General features: G+C 43.6%; 1 protein-coding gene across 3 annotated transcripts in view; it reads right to left on the reverse strand.

The window, feature by feature from the left end:
* The window catches only part of LOC137325264 (peroxiredoxin-1-like), a 38413-nt gene that overhangs the window by 17049 nt on the left and 373 nt on the right, over positions 1 to 20991 (reverse strand). The window contains exons 1-4 of one of the 3 annotated variants that reach the window (XM_067990148.1): positions 18656 to 18812; positions 10181 to 10297; positions 4012 to 4165; positions 20 to 142 (exon numbers count right to left, since the gene is read on the reverse strand). In XM_067990148.1, the coding sequence (XP_067846249.1) occupies positions 20 to 142; positions 4012 to 4165; positions 10181 to 10286 (383 nt within the window). In that variant the 5' untranslated portion in view covers positions 10287 to 10297; positions 18656 to 18812. Of the gene's footprint in view, positions 1 to 19; positions 143 to 4011; positions 4166 to 10180; positions 10310 to 18655; positions 18813 to 20991 lie in introns of those variants that run through there. The other 2 variants (XM_067990145.1, XM_067990147.1) reach the window with 2 other exon arrangements.

A 20991-nucleotide genomic window follows, 5' to 3' on the forward strand; every position in this document is an offset into this window, starting at 1 on the left:
CCCCCCCTCAGCAACTGACCGGAAAGCAATGCCTTCATCCTCTTTTAAGATACCATAATCTATGCAGATCGTGTGACGGAGGTCCGACACTAAAGGGATTTTTGTTGGACCAAGTCCTCCTTGCTTTCTTGGGGTGTTGATCCTATGAAACACAAAAAACTTAGTTTTAGTTTGTATTTGAATGCAATATTTAAACTGAATCTAACAAGCACAAAGAACATATGTACAATAAAGTGAGGTTCGTTTGGCAAAATACGTGGAAAAAACCTAACTGATCATCATTTTAACAGCTATTTCTTTGAATTTGTTTTGGTTGTTTGAATGATATTACAATAGCTCAGATAACATCAGAAGTCTATAGGGTCAATTTTGTGAGGTTCTGCTACTGGTGTGGAGTCTTAGTACTGAACTGAAGTGTTGCCTAGATTATGTACTCTTCTCTGGAGTGGGGCTTCAACCCACATCCTTCTGACTCAGAAGCGCAAGTGCTATCACTGAGTCACAGTTGGCAACTCAAAATCCAATAAAATAACCAGTGTAGGAATTTACCAGTCAAAAGCAGTGCTTTATGTTTCATATTAGTGCCAGTGGTCTTATAACCATAGTCTGTGCTGATGCAGAGCCAGTGCTTCAGGTTATGCATAGTCTGCACCAACAGAAGCGGCATCACCATGGCACCAGTCAAGACCTAGAGGCTTTAGGACTTGTTTGATATCAACGCTGGCTGACCCTAGCCTGACTGCAGAATTGTGAGGTTGGTTAGGTTTCTGATTGATGCTGAAAGAGGTAGTTTGAGCATTTGACAGCCCTGATACCTACTCGTCGATCACAAGTCAGTGAAGAATGCCGCTCAGCCACTGCATTTTTCATATTCTGCTCCTACAAGCAATCTCTGATCGAGCAGCTCACATGGCTATCCACTTCCCATCACACTGCGTCACTCACATCTGCCTATCGCATCAGCCCAGGAATATCCATTCAAGGGGAAGATGTAGAGCAAGAGTTAGAACAGGAGCGCTAGGTGAAACACACAGCACAAGTGAGGAGGAGCAACTGCAGATGGCAGAAGAGCAGCAGGAAGTAGGCTTGGGGGCCCGCTCCAGGCATCGCTCATATGGGATTAGTACGGTTCAGAAGGCTGCTTTCTGAGCAGTGTGGAAAGAATTTTCAAAGAAACAAAAATAAAGGCCCATAAACAAGGGCCGGGAAATTCCTTGGAGCTGCTTCTGCTCCGCTACCATAACTTAGCCAGAAGTGTGACATAAACAAGGTTTCCCCTGCAGGTCTGAGGAATTCAACCCAACGTTTCCTAAAAGACTTCAAAATATCAGGTTGGACAGCTTTAAGGGTACTTCTGGTGGCTGTGCACCTGCAGGAGTGCACTGTGCTCTGGGTTTTGCATGCGCACAACAAAGACATTCTTCCAATGACATGACACGTTGGACTTTCTGGGGCAGCAAGTGCATGTCCCAAATGAATAGAATTAGCGCTCCTAATGAGACTCATGCCAAAGTGAAGCATGAGGCTCCTGCTCCCCCAAAGGAAACCCCAACCAAGAACAAGTCAGGTGCAAAGCTTCTGCCCTTGGTTTCACGCCCCCTCTCTGCCCAGTATGCACCTGCATTGACAGCGCACAGAAGAATTTTAGCCCCAATGGAAGAAAAAAAATTTACAGGGTGAAAGTTTCCATGATTCTGCACCATTGGCAGGTCCTCACACACAGCTGATGGTTTATCGTAAAATTGCGAGCAAAAGGCCCATGATTTTCAATGCTCGTTTTCTTCCATTCCACTGTGCCAAAACTTAGGAAGCAGATATGCCAGCAGCCAGTATGCAGTAGTTCCAGTGCTGGGACCATATTATCGTCCCCAGTGGGCACCCAAAGGAGGCAAATTCTCTTTTAATTAAAAACTGTAATTAAAGATCCACTGATGAAATTCTGAGAATGTTCATTAGTAAGTTATTCATTATAGTAACAACGGGTTCCCCCCCCATTTTTCACTTAAAGTGCAATTTCAGCCAATAACTAAGCCCAGAAAGCCTTGAAGAGACCTTTAGAGGCAGATCTAGGGCAAGGTAAAACTTCTGCCTATGCTATGAGGCAGTGACCCTGTCCCAAACCCCAGGGTCACAGCCATTTACATGTTGCAGTTAGGTGGCTGCACCATTTTCAGTACAACTGGCTCAGTGGGGGCGGTGAGATGAATTTCATTGCAGCCCTTTTAAAATTTGTGCCCTCTCACTGCTGGGATCAGGTCTTGGCAAGCAAGCACTACCCCAAAATAGAATCTTCCTGCAAGCAAATACGACTGCTTCATAAGCAATTGGGGCAAATAAGGTGCAACTGGTGAGAATCTTGACCATCCCACCGGTCCTGCCTCTTTTAGTGACGTCCACACAAAAGGGGGCAGATACAAGCAGCATCCACTATCACTTCTGACAAACTAACGGAATAAAGGGGCAGAAACAGTGTAACCAGGCTTTGCACCAAATTCTGCCTTTACCCAGATTATGCAAATGTGGGACCTCTGAAAGTTAGGAGTTTCAGGACTTTAGAGCTGGATTCTCCTCCACAATCCTGCCTGGAATTGCAACGAGAATGATGGAAAATTGAGGCCGACCACCACTTCACTACCCCAAAATAGAATCTTCCTCCTCCCAAACCCCTGCCAGGATCATAAGAACATAAGAAATAGGAGCAGGGTAGGCCACATGACCCCTCGAGCCTGCTCTGCCATTCAATTAGATCATGGCTGATTTTCGACCTCAACTCCACTTTCCTGCCCGATCCCCATATCCCTTGATTCCACTAGAGTCCAGAAATCTGTATCTCAGCCTTGAATATATTCAACGACTCAGCATCCACAGCCCTCTGGGGTAGAGAATTCCAAAGATTCACAACCCTCTGAGTGAAGAAATTCCTTCTCATCTCAGTCTTAAATGGCCAACCCCTTATCCTGCGACAATGCCCCCTAGTTCTAGACTCTCCAGCCATGGGAAACAACCTCTCAGCATCTACCCTGTCAAGCCCCCTCAGAATCTTATATGTTTCAATTAGATCACCTCTCATTCTTCTAAACTCCAGAGTAAAGGCCCATTCTACTCAACCTCACCTCATAAGACAACCCTCTCATCCCAGGAATTAATCTAGTGAACCTTTGCTGCACCGCCTCTAAGGCAAATATATCCTTCCTTAGATGAGGAGACCAAAACTGTACACAGTACTCCAGGTGAGGTCTCACCAAAGCCCTGTACAATTGTAGTAAGACTTCCTTAGTGTTATACTCCAATCCCCTTGCAATAAAGGCCAACATTCCATTTGCTTTCCTAATTGCTTGCCGTACCTGCATGCTAACTTTTTGTGTTTCTTGTACGAGGACACCCAAGTCTCTCTGAACACCAACATTTAATAGTTTCTCACCATTTAAAAAATAATCTGTTTTTCTATTCTTCCTACCAAAGTGAATAACCTCACATTTCCCACATTATACTCCATCTGCCACCTTCTTGCCCACTCACTTAACCTGTTTATTCCTTTGCAGACACTTTGTGTCCCTCACAGTTTACCTTCCCACCTAGCTTTGCCTTGTCAGCAAACTTGGATACATTACAATCGGTCCCTTCATTTAAGTCATTAATATAGACTGTAAATAGCTGAGGCCCAAGCACCAATCCTTGCGGCACCCACTAGTTACAGCCTGCTGGACTGATGGTCCGTCCTTCCCCTGCCCACTGCACATAATTATCCAATCAGGTTCCAATGCCCACTTTGCTGACAAATTACCAAATTGATAAAAACAAGCTGAACATAAAAATAACACCGTTGAGATTGGCGATGGTTTCCCAAGTATCCTCACTCTGGTCATTACAATCACTACATTAAATCAACTAACAAACCTGGAAGAGGGAAAAAGAAAAAAGAAACACTCAACAATACATTCCTCGGTTACTTGCAAGTTGCAATTCAAGCACTGGATATGGTCAAAAAAAGGAAAAAATAGTATTACGTACCAAGCTAAATGAGCAAAATGGGAGTCTGTAGAAGCAGCAATTATTTCACAATTAATCTTGTTGAAATCTTCCACACGATCACTAAAAGCGATAATCTCAGTTGGACACACATAGGAGAAATCAAGTGGGTAGAAAAAGAAGACAACATATTTCCCTGTTGAGAAAATGAACAGTTTAATTCATAAACATAGTGCTGTGCAATATATAAATATAAAATCCAGAAGTTACTGCTCTGCATATCAATTTGAACAAAAGCAATGGCTGGAACCTATGTTGAGAATGCTAGCGCACTGACTATTTACAATAACTGTCCAAAGAGTAGTACAAGAAATGTAGAGCAGAGGAAGACACCAGCCCCAACAATCCCCTTTACAGCGCTCGAATTGTCCCAATTTTTTGCACATTCCTGACACGAAAAATGGATGCAGTCACTACATCGACTCTGTGCTTGCTTAACGCTGCCCCTATGCTTTGTCTGGATTCCTGCTGGTGTGTTTGACTGCACCTTAAGGAATCATTTCAAATGGAATAGCATGCAATTCAGGGTCAGATAATGTCATCAAGGCCCGCTACCCGTTTTCCTCTGTTTGCACCGATCATGGGCCAAGTGCAGGCTGCCCCTGTAAAAGTTGGTGCTGAGTTAAAAAGGCCGTGTCTGAGTCTACTCCACTCAAACGACCAAGCAACAATTAGTGCAGCAGTCATTATTCTACATTTAGATAAGTTTGGTGTTGCAAAATGGTCTTACTATTTGGATAGTTGATTGTGATGGGTGCTGTGAACTGTTTAAAGCCTACAATCCCCATCTAAACAATGCAGGTCCCATTGGGAAACCCTAATTTTGGCTTATTAGGAAGATTAATGGGAAGCTCTTCTGAATGCCAAGGAGCCTCAAAATCATTGGAGGAGGAGGGCACCTATTCACTGTTACTCTACTGTCCGGATTTATTGTTCCTGCAGAACCTGTATTGACCTTCAGCAAGTGGGTAGTGCAAAAATAGCAACCTGTTTCAGGAAGACTTGGAGTCATGCAGCAGAGTTGACAGCACTGACAGTCGCAGTGAGATAACTACAGCTTTGAATTCTTTTTTACTGGGGTGGGGGATCAAGTGTGCCATGGGCGACATAGCTAACGTTAGCCAGTTAGTAGTGCATTGGTGCATTCACCAAGTGGCCAATGCATTGTTTATCCCCAATTTTAATCGTTCCACCATTGGCGGCCGTGCCTTCAGCTGCCTAGATCCTAAGCTCTGGAAATCCCTCCCTAAACTTCTCCACCTCTCTATCCTCCTTTAAGATGCTCCTTAAAACCTAACTCTTTGACCAAGCTTTTGGTCATTTGTCCTAATACCTCCTTAGGTGGCTCGGTGTTAAATTTTGTTTGCTAACACTCCCATGAAGTGCCTTGGGACGTTTTACTACGTTAAAGGCACTACATAAATGCCAGTTGTTTTTGCTGGAAACTGCCATTTTTGTATTTTGGAAATTTATTTTTGCTGTCAACACTTTCCTTCGGTAATCTTGAAAGCTGTGGGAAGTGAAATGGCACCATACAAAGTGGAGAGTACTTGCATTCCCTATTAGATTCCAAATGTGCTGGATGATTCAGATGAGGAAGAGACGTTCATAAGGGGCCATTAATAGGGCGGTAAACTTCCCTTGAGTGCAAGGTTTCGCAGATGGCACCCTTGTGGGTTTCAGGATTCCTCACTTAGCTCCTTCAGCCTACATGTAAAAAGCCCTCAATTAATGTTCAGGTAATATCTGGCAAGGAAACTACCATTATGCACGTCAATGGCCGACATCCAGCGAACAGCCAAAATGCAATCAGTAACGGGCAGTCTATGGTGGCTGTACATTCGGAAGTAGAAGAAACACTGAAGAGGAGGAAGTGACTCTTGGGAAACCAGATTTAACTCTACATCCATGACTACTGACCCCACTGAGAAACCCCTAACAGCAGAAAAAGGCCTTGGGTTAGAAACCTGAGTATCTGTCTGCTGTCCCACATCCACCATCTCCAGCTGCAAGTGTCAGCCATGGCTAAGTAGTAGCACTCTCGCCTCTGAGTCAGAAGGTTGTGGGTTCAAGTCCCACTCAGGAAATTTGAGCACATAATCTAGGCTGACACTTCAGTGCAGTACTGAGGGAGTGTTATGCTGTCGGAGGAGCCATATTTTGGATGAGATGTTAAACCGCAGCCCCATCTCCCTCTCAGGTGGACGGAAAAGATCACATGGCACCACTGCGAAGAAGAGCAGGACAGTTCTCCCCGGTGTTCTGGCCAATATTTATCCCTCAACCAAAATCACTTTTAAAAAAATGATCTGGTCATTATCACATTGCTGTTTGTCGGACCTTGCTGTGCGCAATTTGGCTGCCGCGTTTTCTACATTACAACAGTAACTACACTTCAAAAGTACTTCATTGGCTGTAAAGCGCTTTGGCATGTCCTGAGGTCGTGAACGGCGCTATATAAATGCAAGTCTTTCTTTTCAGCTGCAAGTAAGCCACGAAGCTTTGTGCATATGGGAAATTGTTGCATGCAATGCTTGAAATGGTACCTCAGAGCTGTGAAAGTTTCAAACTTAGTTTTGTGTCATCTGCATAAGAAATGTGTGCAACACTCAGCAGTGCCTTCTTTCTCAGTTGCACCCAGATGCCAGGGACCTGGGTGACTACATGGACTTGGTCAATGACCTCCTTTGATGCAGCTTTCACCTGTGCATATACTGGAGGGTGGTATTTAGCCCCAGACAGGTACATTCACCTTTGATGCACTTCCTGCAATGGAATCTCCACGCTTATGCAGGAAATAGAGCAATGTTACCACACGTCTGTTGTGACATTGTGATTAATTAGTCCACTTTTCTGTACCCAGCATAACTTCTCCTTTCATGGCAAGCTGCAGGTCTTTAACAGCTGCTCGTTCACTTAATTTCCTGATCCCTAGTCAAGTGTGCTAGAGGCCAAGCTCTCCAGCCTTTAATAACGCCTGCAGCCTATTCAAATCAGGAGGAGGGGTTCCCATCAAAAAAATTAGTCTAGGCCAAGCCTCTGTGCTGTGAGCCTACGGATTGGGCCAGCATAGAACCCCATTTTTCCATATGGAAAATTGTGGGCATGTTTCCACATCTATAAACAAGGCTCTGGGGTAGTGGTAGGAGTAGACACAGCACCTGAGGTGTCTTTGCACTTGCAGATGATGTCCCCTCATGAAGTGGTCTTCCTCAACCATATCATGTAACAGTACCACAAGTCACTTACAAAGGCACTTTCAAATTCCCAACTGTCTAGCCTTTGGCCCTCCATTCACCATGACATTTCTGCAGCTACTGATCTGCTCAATCACACCCTCATCTCACCTTTGATAATCATATCCCCATTAAAACCATTACTCTCCCTCACCCTGGTCGTTCCCCCAGTACGGTCCTCATCTCCACTCCCTTAAGTCCAATGGACACAAAGCAATATCGGGTCCTGCTCTCCTCTGCCAAAACTACTCAATATTCCAGGATCATCCTGGAATGCAAAGATAACCCCCAGCTTCTCTTCTCCACTATAAACCGTTTTCTTAAACCCCTCTCCCCTGCCTCCTCCACTCTCACCTCCAACAACAAAATGAGTCGAGCCCTGCCCCAGCATCTTTCTCTAGTTTCTCTCCTATCGCTCTTCATGTCCTCTCCAAGCTCATCTTGACCATGAGATCCACCTCCTGCTCCCTCGACCTTATTCCTACCAGACTGCTGACCACCCAACTTCCCTTAGCTGGTATTGTTAACAGTTCCCTCGCCTCAGATACTGTGTCCCTCCCCTTCAAATCGTCATCACCCCTTCCTCAAAAAAAACACCTTTGACCCCTCTTTCTTTGCAAACTACAGCCCCATCTCCAACCTCCCTTTCCTCTCCATTGTCCTTGACTGTGTTGTCACCTCCCAAATCCGTGCCCATCTTTCCCGCAACTCCATATTTGAATCCCTCTAATCAGGTTTCCGCCCCGCCACAGTACTGAAACAGCCCTCATCAAAGTCATAAATGACATCCTATGTGACTATGACTGTGGTAAACTATCCCTCTTCATCCTTCTCGACCTGTCTGCAGCCTTCAACACCGTTGACCATATCATTCTCCTCCAACGCCTCTCCGCCATCGTCCAGCTGGGTGGGATTGCGCTTGCCTGGTTCCATTCTTATCTATCCAGTCATAGCCAAAGAATCACCTGCAATGGCTTCTCTTCTCGCATCCGCACCATTACCTCTGGACTCCCCAAGGATCTATCCTTGGCCCCCTCCTATTTCTCATTTACAAGCTGCCCCTTGGCGACATCATTCGAAAACACGTCAGATTCCACATGTACTCTACGACACCCAATTCTACCTCACCACCACCTCCCTCGACCCCTCCACTGTCTCTGATTTGTCACACTGCTTGTCCGACATCCAATACTGGATGAGCAAACATTTCCTCCAACCACATATTGGGAAGACAGAAGCCACTGTCTTCGGTCCACACCACAAACTCCACTCCCTAACCACTGACCCCATCCCTCTCCTTGGATACCGTCTGAGGCTAAACCAGACCATTCGCAACCTTGGCATCCTATTTGACCTGGAGATGAGCTTCCGAACACATATCCGCTCCATCACCAAGACCGCCTAATTCTATCTCTGTAACATTGCCCGTCTCCGCCCCGCCTCAGCTCATCTGCTGCTGAAACCCTTATCAATGCCTTTGTTACCTCTAGACTTGTCTATTCCAAAGCTGTCCTGACCGATCTTCCATCTTCCACCCTCCATAAACTTGAGCTCATCCAAAACTCTGCTGCCCGTATCCTAACTTACACCAAGTCCCATTCACCCATCACCCATTTAAAATTCTCATCCTTGTTTTCAAATCCCAAGATGGCCTCGCTCCTCCCTATCTCTGTACCCTCCTCCAATCCCACTACCCTCCGTAATCTCTGCACTTCTCCAATTCTTGCCTCTTGGGTATCCCCGATTTTAATCGCTCCACCATCCTTGGCTGTGCCTTCAGCTGCCAAGGCCCTAAGCTCTGGAATTCCCTCCCTAAACCTCTCCGCCTCGCTCTCCTCCTTTAAGACGCTCCTTAAAACCTTTCACTTTGACCAAGCTTTTGGTCACTTGTCATAATATCTCCTTATGTGGCTTGGTGTCAAATTTTGTTTGATAATCGCTCCTGTGAAGCACCTTGGGACATTTTACTACGTTAAAGGCAGCTGTTGTTACATGAGTTAAGTGAGGGCCATCCTCCCAACTTTGTTCGGTGCTACTTGTATTGCAGCAGGATGCTGGAACAGTAAAGGCAGGTGGTGCACAGCAAAATCAAGGCTTGAGCAAAAGGCAGCACTAAAGAATGAAAATTGCAAGATGTTCAATGAACAAATGCAAAAATGCTCCCGTCACAAAGAGTGCATATTGAAATGCAGCTTTAAAAACTACAAACTATTTAAGAAGGTGCAAAGCAAGCCTCGCCTGCTTAGAAGTCATGTGTTCAGTTTTTAATTGGTGAGGCTGATACTGCAAGCTGAGATTCACTCAAAATTGTAAAATTCAGTGTAGGACAGTTTTGCATATTTTCTTCATTTAAATGAGGTCAGTGTATATAGGAAGATGATGATCTTCCATCCCCCAAAAATCACTCGTTGGAAAATTGGGTATGCAAAATCTGAACTTTAAAAAAAATTCCAACTTCCTAAATAGCTACTGATCTCTAACATTAACAATTTAAGTATCAACACACCACCATAATATAGACCTTTTACAAACACAGAAGCTGATGAGAAACAGGAGTCTCTATGAAATTCAGGAAAACAGGGAAATTTTATCGCTGTATCATCATGGCAAGAAGCCAGCAAAATGTTCCAATTTTATCCCAAACTTCAATAGTTACTGCAATTTGATCATAAAGATCTTCATATAACTAAGAGTTTGATTATCAGATCACTTTACAATTCCATGTAGTATATCAAAAGATATGCAGTAAGCCTAGTATACTTCAGATCAGACAGCTTAAAAAATACTTCAGTAAAGGCATCCAAAATTCAGACTGTGATTTTGAGAAAACAGACATATTATTACAAAATTTAAGAAAATTTTAAAGCATTGAGTTTGTTTTCTAACTTTACCTAAAACCCTGTCATTATTCTTACCTCTGTAGCTAGACAGTTTGAGTTGATCAAATTGTCCATTAGGCATCACAGCAGTGGCTTCAAAATCAGGGGCTAGCTTCCCAATCGTAGCTTTTCCAGCAGTCATTCTGAATCAGTCTGAAAAAAATACTTTTAGAATATAGGTTTGTCATATTAATCTAGCAGTTTCTGTGACACCTCAAAGGACCTTTATTGTCTAGTGTATAGAGCATGTAATCTAAATTATAGTTTTTAGACAAATCAAACATTTAAACTTAGGAATTCTGCATTGTGATAATACCAGCAAGAGTGTGATAGCCCAGTAGTAGAGGAGCTGCTGAAAATGGCCAAATTGGCCAGATGCATATTGAGGTGTTAATTTGGTTCAGTGGCCTCACTCTTGCATTTGAGTCTGGAAATCATTGGGCCAATCCTAATTCAGGAATTGAACATATTATCTAGGCTGACACTTCAGTGCAGTAATGAGGAAGTGCAACATTGTCAGAAGTGCTATATTTCAGATAATTCAGTAAACAGAGACTACGTCTGACGTAAAAGATCCCACGGCACTATTTGGAGAGTAACGGAGTACTCCTGGTGTCCTAGTCAAAATTCATCCATCAACCAGCACTACAAAAAAAGTCGCCCACATTTTGCTGTAGCAGAGCATCTAACAGCATCTGCAGTTAGTTAAACTTGCCCTTGCAAGTTTATGTTTTTAAATTTTTTGCGTGCAAGTTGCTGGAAGTGCGAGTTGATAACGGTGCGGCGAGGGAAGCAGGGTATCTGGGACCTGAGTGAACAGGGCAACCAACTGTGTATCTCCTTAATCAATCAGATTGAAGGATTGAGAAATAAACAGAGGAACAACGGAAAAGGAAGTGTAAAATAGAACGGTTGAATTCAATGTTAAATCAGGTACAGAAAGAGAAATAAAGAGAGGGAAAGAAAGAATGGACTAAGAGAGAGAGAATAAGAGACAAAGAGAAGTAAAAACATGTTTAAAAAATTTTGAATTTGACATTTTTTAAATCTCCAATACCTGAAGGAATGAGACGCCACACTTTTAATAGTTAATTTTCAGTGCTGAAGAGGTTGATTGGCAGTAATTAACAGTTATCACATCATTAAAAGAGTACTTGTGCTGGTAATGACAAGACTTTCTGTATCAAATTTAGTTCATATCTACCATGTAAATACACCAACTTCATGCCATTCAATGGTGAGGCAAACAGCAAAATACCGTTTTCGTGAAGCTAACAGCAACTCTTTTGGCAATTTTAGGTTTTGGCATTTAACTGCCTCTGCCTCTCGCCTGAAGTCGCTGTACCATTTATGCTTAAATAACCGTTATTTTGACAGCAAAATCTGGAACTTACACATTAACTATCTCATTGCTGTTTGTGTGACCTTGCTGTATGCAAAATATCTGCGTCATGAGCGTATATAGCAAGTGACTATGCTTGATAAGCAATTCATTGCTGTGAGCACCTTACATTGTTCGGAGGATGTGAAAGGTACCATATAAATGGAAATTCTTTCTTTGAGTTAAATATTCATGCTAAATTATTTTCCACCATCAACAATTTATCTAGAAGTACAGACCAAAAGGCAAACGCTAGCTCAATTCTAAGTACAAGTTTACACTACACTGGGTTCATAGTATAAATATAAATGCCAAGAAAGGTTTGTGTGTGAATTCAGACAGCATTGTTTTCCTTTAATCCACAATTAATCTACTATGCTTTGTTTTAAATTTGCAAATCTTTTTTATTAAATATCATTTTAATATTTTTTAGAAATTTTTAATATAGCAGCAATTTAAAAAATATTTCCATTTAATTCACCCAACATATTTGCACTTCCATGCATCTCTTCAAAATGTGTTTTATTTTGTTAATCTCTGTACACTGACCGGATTAAAATATAAATGTACAAAGATATCACAAAGTACAGATGACAGAAGTAATTTGGGCCATCTAGATTAATTTTCCAAAGAAAGAACTTGCATTTATATAGCGCTTTTCATGACCTCAGGACGACCCAAAGCACTTTACAGCCAATTAAGTACTTTTGACATGTAGTCACTGTTGTAATGGAGGAAACCTGGCAGCCAATTTGCTCACAGCAAGGTCCCACAAACAGCAATCAGAGAACTAACCAGGTCATCTGTTTTAGGTGTTGGTTGAGGAAAAATGTTGGCCAGGACACCGGGAGAACTCCCCTTGTCTTCTTTTTCCTCCAATAGTGCGGGGTGATCTTTTACATCCATGTGAGATAGCAGTTGAGGCTTCGGTTTAACGTCTCATCCGAAAGACTGGACTTTGACAGTGCAGCACTTCCTCAGTACTGCACTGAAAGGACTCAAGTCTCTGGAGTTGGATTTGAACTCACAACATTCGCAAAAAAACGGTTACCTGGTGATTCCGCTCATTTGCTGTGTTATGGACTTTACTGCACACAAATTGGCTGCTGTTATCCTACATAAGCAACTGCACTTCAAAAATTAATCCATCAGAAGTCCTGTGGATGTTTTACAGTGCAGTGAGCGGATCTGCAAATCCCATAATAAACTAGCAGAATTAATGTCTCCTGCTCCTAAAACAGAAGGTCCAGCTTTGCTGGTACCAGTCAGTGGAGCTAGACCAGTTGCTGCCAAAAACAATGCAGGGTCAGAATTTTTAAAGTAAACAATGGCATGACAGGAATCTCAAGCAGAGGGACTTCCCATTGCTGCAGAAGTAGTTTCAAAATGTAGGTTGTCAGAATGTCAGGTGAATTCAACAATGGACATCAGCAATGATGCCAACCATTAGCACGAGTTTAGCACAGGGATTTATCAGTGCCATTACTTTGCCCAGTATAGAAGTTAGGCTTGAATCAGAATGGCATTCCTTGTTAAATATAGGTAGTACATTTGCATGCTTTCAGTCCTGTAATACCTCACTAGTCCTATGCAACTCTCTCAAGGCGAAAGCCAATGCCCACAAATTGCCTCCCTGGTCTCCCTCAACAAATCTGGTTATATGCTATCAGACTTAAAGGATTTATTTATCCTCAGTTCCACTAACTCATGCAAATAGACCTCAAAAGCCACCATCATATTTGATGACTGTATCAATTAAACGTGTTTGAATTATCCTCTTTAGTGAACCTCTCAAAAAATATTAATTCTCTTTTTTAATCCCCAGCTTCTGTGCACTGCTTTAAGAGGGGTGCAGGAGCAAACTGCTAATGCCAATGTCATCTCAGCTGAAAAAATTTCATTATCATGACGCCTGTTTTTTTTTTTAAGTAGCTAATATTTCAAGAGATCTTCTAGGTCCAGTCTTGGCCGTGGATCACAATGCTTCCAGGTTGAATGTGAGGTTTCAGGACATAGATGAAGTAGAGACTGCTGACACTACATCAATTTCAGTTAAAGGTGCTTTAACAGAATCAGACTTTCAGTGCCATGTTATATTCAAGCACTAGAGCAGAGCTGGTAGGAACTACAGGCACTGACAATCTCATCAAACTGCTGCTGCATCATCGACAGAGATAGTCTCAGTGGACTGAAAGATTCTGCCATATTATGCTTGAGGTATTGAAACAGTTATCATTAGCATCTGCAAAGGAAAAGGTATGTGAGTATTTACTGTAGTGTTTGAAGCCATTCAAGAACATTTTAAGACTTGAATTCCTACAAAGTGGTTAATTAGAACTACTTTTTCAACTGAAAACTGAAGAAACAACATAGTACAAATACAAAGCTGACAAAAATAAAAAAGTAAACGTAGAGCTATCTGAGGATAATTAGCAATTCAAGCGGGACATAATTTTTTTTTACAAATTTGAGTAATGTTGAGCTGTAACTGAAAAAAAACCAAACTGAAGCCTTCGAGATAGGGCTTGCCAGAGTGCGAGAGCAGGAAGAGGACAAACAGGGGACACCTTTGATGTCATAATACAGAGATCATACTTAAAGGGAGTTCATCAGGTGATTTTTCCCTGAAAAGAACAGAATCAGCTCTTTTTTACCTTCCTTAAGCACATAATCTAGGCTAAGTTCTCACTTCGGTATTAAGGGAGTGCTGTACTGTTGGGAGGTGCCATCTTTTGGAGTGACATTAAAATCGAGGCCATCTGCCCCCTCAGGAAGATGTAAAAGATCCCACGGCACTATTCAAAGAAAAGTAGGGGAGATCTTTCAGTGTGCTAACCAACATTTAGCCCACAACCAAAAACAGATTATCGTCATTTCTCTCATTGCTGTTTATGGCATCTTGCTTGTGCAAATTGGCTGTCACGTTTTCCTACATTATAATAACTACACCTTAAAAGTAATCAATTGACTGTGAAGCTCTTTGGGACATCTCAAATAAATCCAAGGATCGAGTAAGAGAGAACAGAAAACTCTTGTCATCACACCATACTTAGTTAGATAATTCTATTTCTCAGATCTTTAGCCAACCATCTAGCTTCCTTAGAATTATGCAAGAACATATTTGCTCTCTAAGCAAAAGGTAAGTTTCTTCATCTCCATAATTGCTCAACACTTAGCTCAAGTGGCCTAGGCTCTTTGTTCAAGGGGTTTCAAACAAGGATGTCAAAACATTTTCTTGGAAATCATTTATTTCAACAAAATTGGCTTATAATTCCAATTAGTTGTGATTTTACTCTTCGGTGTATAAATAAAGAAATGAATCAGGAGTACTGCGTACAGTTTTGGTCTCCTTACCTAAGGAAGGATATACTTGCCTTAGAGGGGGTGCAATGAAAGTTCACTAGATTGAATCCTGGGCTGAGAGAGTTGTCCTATGAGGAGACTGAGCCTATACTCTCTGGAGTTTAGAAGAATGAGAGGTAGTCTCATTGAAACTTATAAAATTCTTAAGAGGGCTTGACAGGGTAGATGCTGAGAGGCTGTTTCCCCTGGCTGGAGAGTCTTGAACTAGAGGTCATAGTCTCAAGATAAGGCGTCGGCCATTTAGGACCGAGATGAGGAAAAATTTCTTCACTGAGGGTTGTGAATCTTTGGAATTCTCTACCCCGGAGGGCTGTGGATGCTGAGTTGTTCAGTATATTCAAGACTGAGATCGATGGATATTTGGACACTAAGGGAATCAAGGGATATGGGGATAGGGCAGGAAGGTGGAGTTGAGATAGAAAATCAACCGTGATCTTACTGAATGGCAATGCAGGCTCGAGGGGCCGTATGGCTATTCCTGCTCCTATTTCTTATGTTCTTAAGTTCATTCATGCCCTCTTCATCTTCAGTTCAAATACCTTCCTTACCTTCATTATTCTGGTTTAAAAAGCAGTTCTCTAACAGTTCATTTGTCAACTAGTTCTGTTTTCCACAAGTCTGAAAAGTCCCAACAGTCATCTCCTACATCGTCACCCACTAAAAACATGCTGCCAAGCTGGGCATCAACATAGTCCTTTGCTGCTTAACATACCTGTTGATTCCTGTAAACAAAAGTTCTTTGCTTAGAAGATCACCTTCTATTTGGTCAATACCTCTGGTAGAAGAGTCAGTGCAATTCAGGTTCTGGTAATTGACCACCCTTTATGCAAATCTCAGGAGATACAATTTTTATTCTCCTCATAAATCTGACCAGCAGTTTATATTATCTCATTTCCATACCCCCTTCCATAAGATCGATTTAAATGCGCCCATCTGGGGGAAACTGGGCGGGCGGTTAAAATGTTCTTGACGCAATAGCACTACACTCCCACCCGCCACCATTTCAACCACAAAGTTTTTTGATGTGGGAGAGGTGCCCGCCACAGGCAGGCAGTGGGGGGCCTCAATAATATAAATATATTTAAATCAGGGTCCTATGACTCAATTAGTACCCCGATGCTATGTTAACTAAAAATCGCGGAAGCAACGCCCACTGCCTGATTCGCCAGTAAAACCTGGCAGGCTTGGTGTCTTAGAGCCACTATAGCTAATTAGAAGAGGCATTCCGCTGCAGATCATTCTGCTGTCTGGTTTTCAGCTTCCAGATCGCTTCTTTCCCACTTTTTTTTAAACCTTATCACCTTCAGTAAGATTTCTCTGCTTATCATGGGTGCAATTACTATTTGTTTATTTTGGATGAACACTTGGATGAAAAAAAGCAGCAGCACCAGCAGCTGCACCCATCAGAAAAAGCAAGTGAGGGGCGCCACTCGTAGGAGGCCATACCCAGCACACAGGGTTTACAGTCCAACAGTCACTTTCTTGGACCTATCTGCACTTCTCAGGGCAGGCTGTTGCAGACCTCAGCAGCCTCCTCCAACTGTACCTGCTAGGCCAAGAGGGCCTGCTTTGCCAGTGGCTATCAAAGTCACCACAGGCCTTAACTTCTTTGCCACTGGCTCCTTCCAGTCTGCTAGAGGGTCCACCATCCACATTTGCCAGTCTGTAGCACACAGTTGCATTAAACAAGTCATCGATGCTCTGTTGCCCAGGGCCCAGCAGTACGTCACCTTCCCCATTGACCTCAACAACCAAAAGAAGAGCTTGAAGATTTTCAGCTGAGGCTTGCTTTCCCCACACCCAGGGTGTCATTAACTGCATGTATGTTGCCATCAGGCCACCAGAACGGCAGCCAGCAACATTCATCAATAGAAAAGGCTACCACTCCATCAATTTGCAGTTAGTGGCTGATCACTCAAGCAAGATCATGTAAATTTCTGCTTAGTACCCAGGCAGCTGTCATGAACACCCCCTTCAGGCTTGGCTCATGACTCTGCAACCCCATTACGTTTGAGCAACAATGGTATAATTGAAGCTGGGGACCACCAGGATCATTATTGAGCACGCCATAGGGATGCTGAAGAAAATGTTCAGGTGTTCTCAACAAGTCTGGGGCTCCCTACTATAGGCCCCATGAAGGATTTCCCACTTTGTCGTAGTGTGCCACATACTGTGCAGTATCACCAGAGAGACATGCATTTGTAGGAGGCAGAGCAGCAGCAACAGTCCTTGTCAGATGAGGGGGAAGGCGAAAAAGCAGAAGGAGGACCTCCTCAATGCCTTGCAGCAAGAAATGTGAGGGATCAGCTAATTCTCATTCACTACCCTCAAAACTTAGAGTCCCTCTGTTTGTTACACTCTTCCCCACTCCCTTCATCTGTGTTGAAGAACATTCAAACCATTTCTATGTGAATGACATTGACAATGCAGGCACAGAAGCTGCAATTAAAACACACTGCAGACCAAAGAGCCAAACGTGATAAAGGTGATTAATTTCATGACAACATAATAATTGCCTTCCATTCATTTCTCACCCAAGCGATCAACCCATAGTGCTTTTCTTAAGCTAAAGTTTCCAAAGTCTACTACTCCTATGAGGTGCTCCCCTAGTGCCCTCAGTAAAGCTGGTGGAAGGCTGCTGCTGCTGCTCATGTTGGGAACCTTGAGGCTTGTGGCCGGTGACTTCTGGGTGCTCGAGCCCGTGACTGGGGCTCATCACTTCTACTAATCTGCGGCATAGCAGACTGCAGAAGAAAAGTGACTCCTTGAAAGCCCCAATCCATTCAGACCACCAATCTCTCCAAGATGAAGTCCAGAGCTTAGATGTTTGAACTTCTACCAAAGCTGTGACAGAGTCCATTTGTGAGGGCCTGGCTGCAGCATCCAGAGATGAACATACTCTCCTGGATAGACTGCAGAGTGCTGATGCAATGCCAGATGACGTCACACAGGTTTTTTTAAAAATCATTAATTCTCGGGATATCGGTGTCACTGGCAAGGCCGACATTTATTACCCATACCTAATTGCCTTGAGAAGGTCATGATGTGGAGATGCCGGTGATGGACTGGGGTTGACAATTGTAAACAATTTTACAACACCAAGTTATAGTCCAGCAATTTTATTTTAAATTCACAAGCTTTCGGAGATTTTCTCCTTCCTCAGGCAAATGTTTCAAGAGCCTGAGAAGGTGGTGGTGGTGGGTCTTCTTGAACTGCTGCATATCCTTATTGCAGTTTGATACAAATAAATAGCTTGCTAGGCCACATCAGAGGGTAGTTAAGAGTCAACTGCTTTGGTGTGGGATTGGAGTCACATATAGGCCAGACTGAGTAAGAACAGCAGGTTTCTTTCCCTAAAGGACATTAGTAATGCAGATGGATTTTTATGACAAGCTCCACGGTCATTTTAACTGATACCAGTTTTTTAATTCTAGATTTTTTAAAAACTGAATTCAAATTCTCAAACTGCCATGATGCGATTTGTATTCATGTGCTCTAGGTTATTAGTCAAAGCCTTTGAATTGGTCCAGTAACATAACCACTACATTACCGTACCCCATGGAAGCAGACTTCTCCACACTTTCAGCTATAGTGGAGAAATTCCTGGGCAAGCCTACAAATACCTCATATAACTGCTAATGTGAGGCCAACAGTTTTCTTTTCATGGCTGGGCCCACAAAGTCCACATCTCTGTCCTCCTCAGCAGAGCTGGGAGAGGACCTCTCCCTCCAGTGGGCTCTCTCCTGAGCTGTCCCTGCCACACGTACCTCCTGCTGCTCACTGGTGCTGGGTGTTTCACCACTCGCAGACCCCTCTTCCTCACTATCTAACCCACACAGCGTACCAATGTCAGAGCTGGTGCCTGGGAGAGATGAAGTGGCTGACAGTATAACCTCAAGAGAATTGTCCTCCTCCGAGGTATCTTCTGCAGTAGCCTCTTACTAGAAGGAGAAAAGGGACAAGGGTTAGGGTGGCAGATAGAAACTGGACATTTGCAGGCAACAGTCTTGAGAATGCAGCTTGAAGTTGTAAATCTTGCTGCATATTTGCTGAAGTGAATGAAAGAATACAAGTAATATGCAGACACGCTGCTCAGATAAGGTGCCAGACTCTCCATCCCCGATACTCATGGCTCTGCCTAGCCACTGATCTCCAGGCTTCTTGATCTGCTTGGGTGAGGGTGATGATGTTGGCGACTCCTCCCCCAGTCTTGGTACTCTCTCTGGCATTATGCCCTGCCTTGACCTGCAGAAAGAAAGGGCAGAATTAGTGAGTGGATGTTGAAAAGGTAAGTGGAGTTGCGTTGGGTTTGTGCATATAGTGTATGTGCTGAGAGCTTGGGAAGAAGCAAAGAGGAATGAGGATGGGGAGGTGATGAATATAAAGCCTAATGTGTGGAACGTGAAATGAGGAAGGAGTAGTCAGAGTAGTTGGTGCTCGTAGGATGTGAGAAGAGAATGCTGTTGGTGTGAAAAGGGGAAAGATGTGGTGCGGTTGGAATGAAAAAGGGAGGCTTGCAGTGTGCCCTTGAGATTGTATGCTTGAAGGGTGTGATTTGGGGGGGGGAGGGGGGGCGGAAGGAATTGTTGAGAGTGGTGGGGGAGGGAATGAAAAGATTGTTGTCAGGTGCTCTTGAGAAAGGTGGAGAGGTAAAGAGCTGCACTCACCCTTGCTGTTCTTGAGGTCATTGAAGCCAGGTCCTAGGAGTGATGATACTGGCACTGATCCGGTCAATCACCTCTGTCCAGGCCTGCTTAACAATGGCCCTGGGGATGCTCCTGTAGCTGCTGGAGAACACCACCTCCCTCTTTGCCCTGACTTCCTCCACCTGGACCTCCTGGGAGGCATCAGAAAAGCAGGAGTCGCCTTTTGACTCATCTCTATTGTAAAAATTTCTTCCGTAGCTGGTCAAGGAAAAATCAAAGCGGAGAATGCATCCTCGCTTTAAGAGATGCATCCCTGCTATAAATAGACATCAAAGTCACATCGGAATTATGTGCGTCGTGTAGGCAGGCTAGTTCCCAATGCGATCAGGAGGGCAGCCGGTCAGTCAAATGGAAATAAGGCCCAGGCATTAAAATCTCGGAACATCATGTTCCCCACTGAGCCAATTCAAGCCACGAGTTAAAATTGCCCCTTATCAAACTAAACAAGGTCCAAATCACAGCATATGGTCATCTCTGACACATCTTTCTCTCCTAGGAGAGGTGTGGGATCGATTTTAACTTCCAGCAAGTTTTGGGGGGCGTTGCAGGGAGTGCAGAACACACTTGCAAGCCCAGATTTTAGGACCAGGGTATTTTAACTCCCAGACTCACCTGCATGCCGCTAGATAGCTTCTCGCTCAAAAGAGGCAGAAAGCGTCAGCTGGCCAGTGGGTGGGAGCAGATGTGCGGGCTGCCATCACTAAAGGAAGGCTTGCCAGCACAAAGGTAAGTTGCGAGAAAGAGTTTTTGGGAGGGTCTTGAAGGGGGTGGGGTGGGGGAGTCTGGGGCAGGAGGGGCCACGGCTTTACTTGTGGAGCCCGGAGGAGCACTCCCACTCTTCCTGGCCCCACAAAGGAAGGATTTGCACTTACCTCAGCGGGCCTTTTCATCCTTCCAACAGCTTCTGACCTGCCTTCATCTGATGGGTAAGTTATGGCGACTTCCCCGCTCAGGTCTGAGTTAGAAATATACCGTGCAATTTAGGGGTTAGAATTACATAGAATTTACAGCACAGAAACAGGCCATTAAGCCCAACAGGTCTATGCCAGTATTTATGTTCCACACGAGCCTCCTCCCCCACAATCTACTTCATCTAACCGGATCAACATACCCTTCTATTCCTTTCTCCCTAGTGCTTATCTAGCTTCCCCTTAAATGCATCTATGCTATTTGCCTCAACTATTCTTTGTGGTAGCGAATTCCATATTCTTACCCCTCGCTGAGTAAAGAAGTTTCTCCTGAATTACCTATTGGATTTATTCGTTTATTAGGGTTTGTGGTTCGTGATTTATGATTAGTGGTTAATGATTAGGATTAGTGGTTAGGGTAGAAACCGTTTATTTTGTATTATTATAGCAGAAGCCGCTATTGATAACATCATTGTCCCAAGACGGGTC

This window comes from Heptranchias perlo, chromosome 9 (genome assembly GCF_035084215.1).
Source record: "Heptranchias perlo isolate sHepPer1 chromosome 9, sHepPer1.hap1, whole genome shotgun sequence".
Classification (NCBI taxonomy): Eukaryota; Metazoa; Chordata; class Chondrichthyes; order Hexanchiformes; family Hexanchidae; genus Heptranchias; species Heptranchias perlo.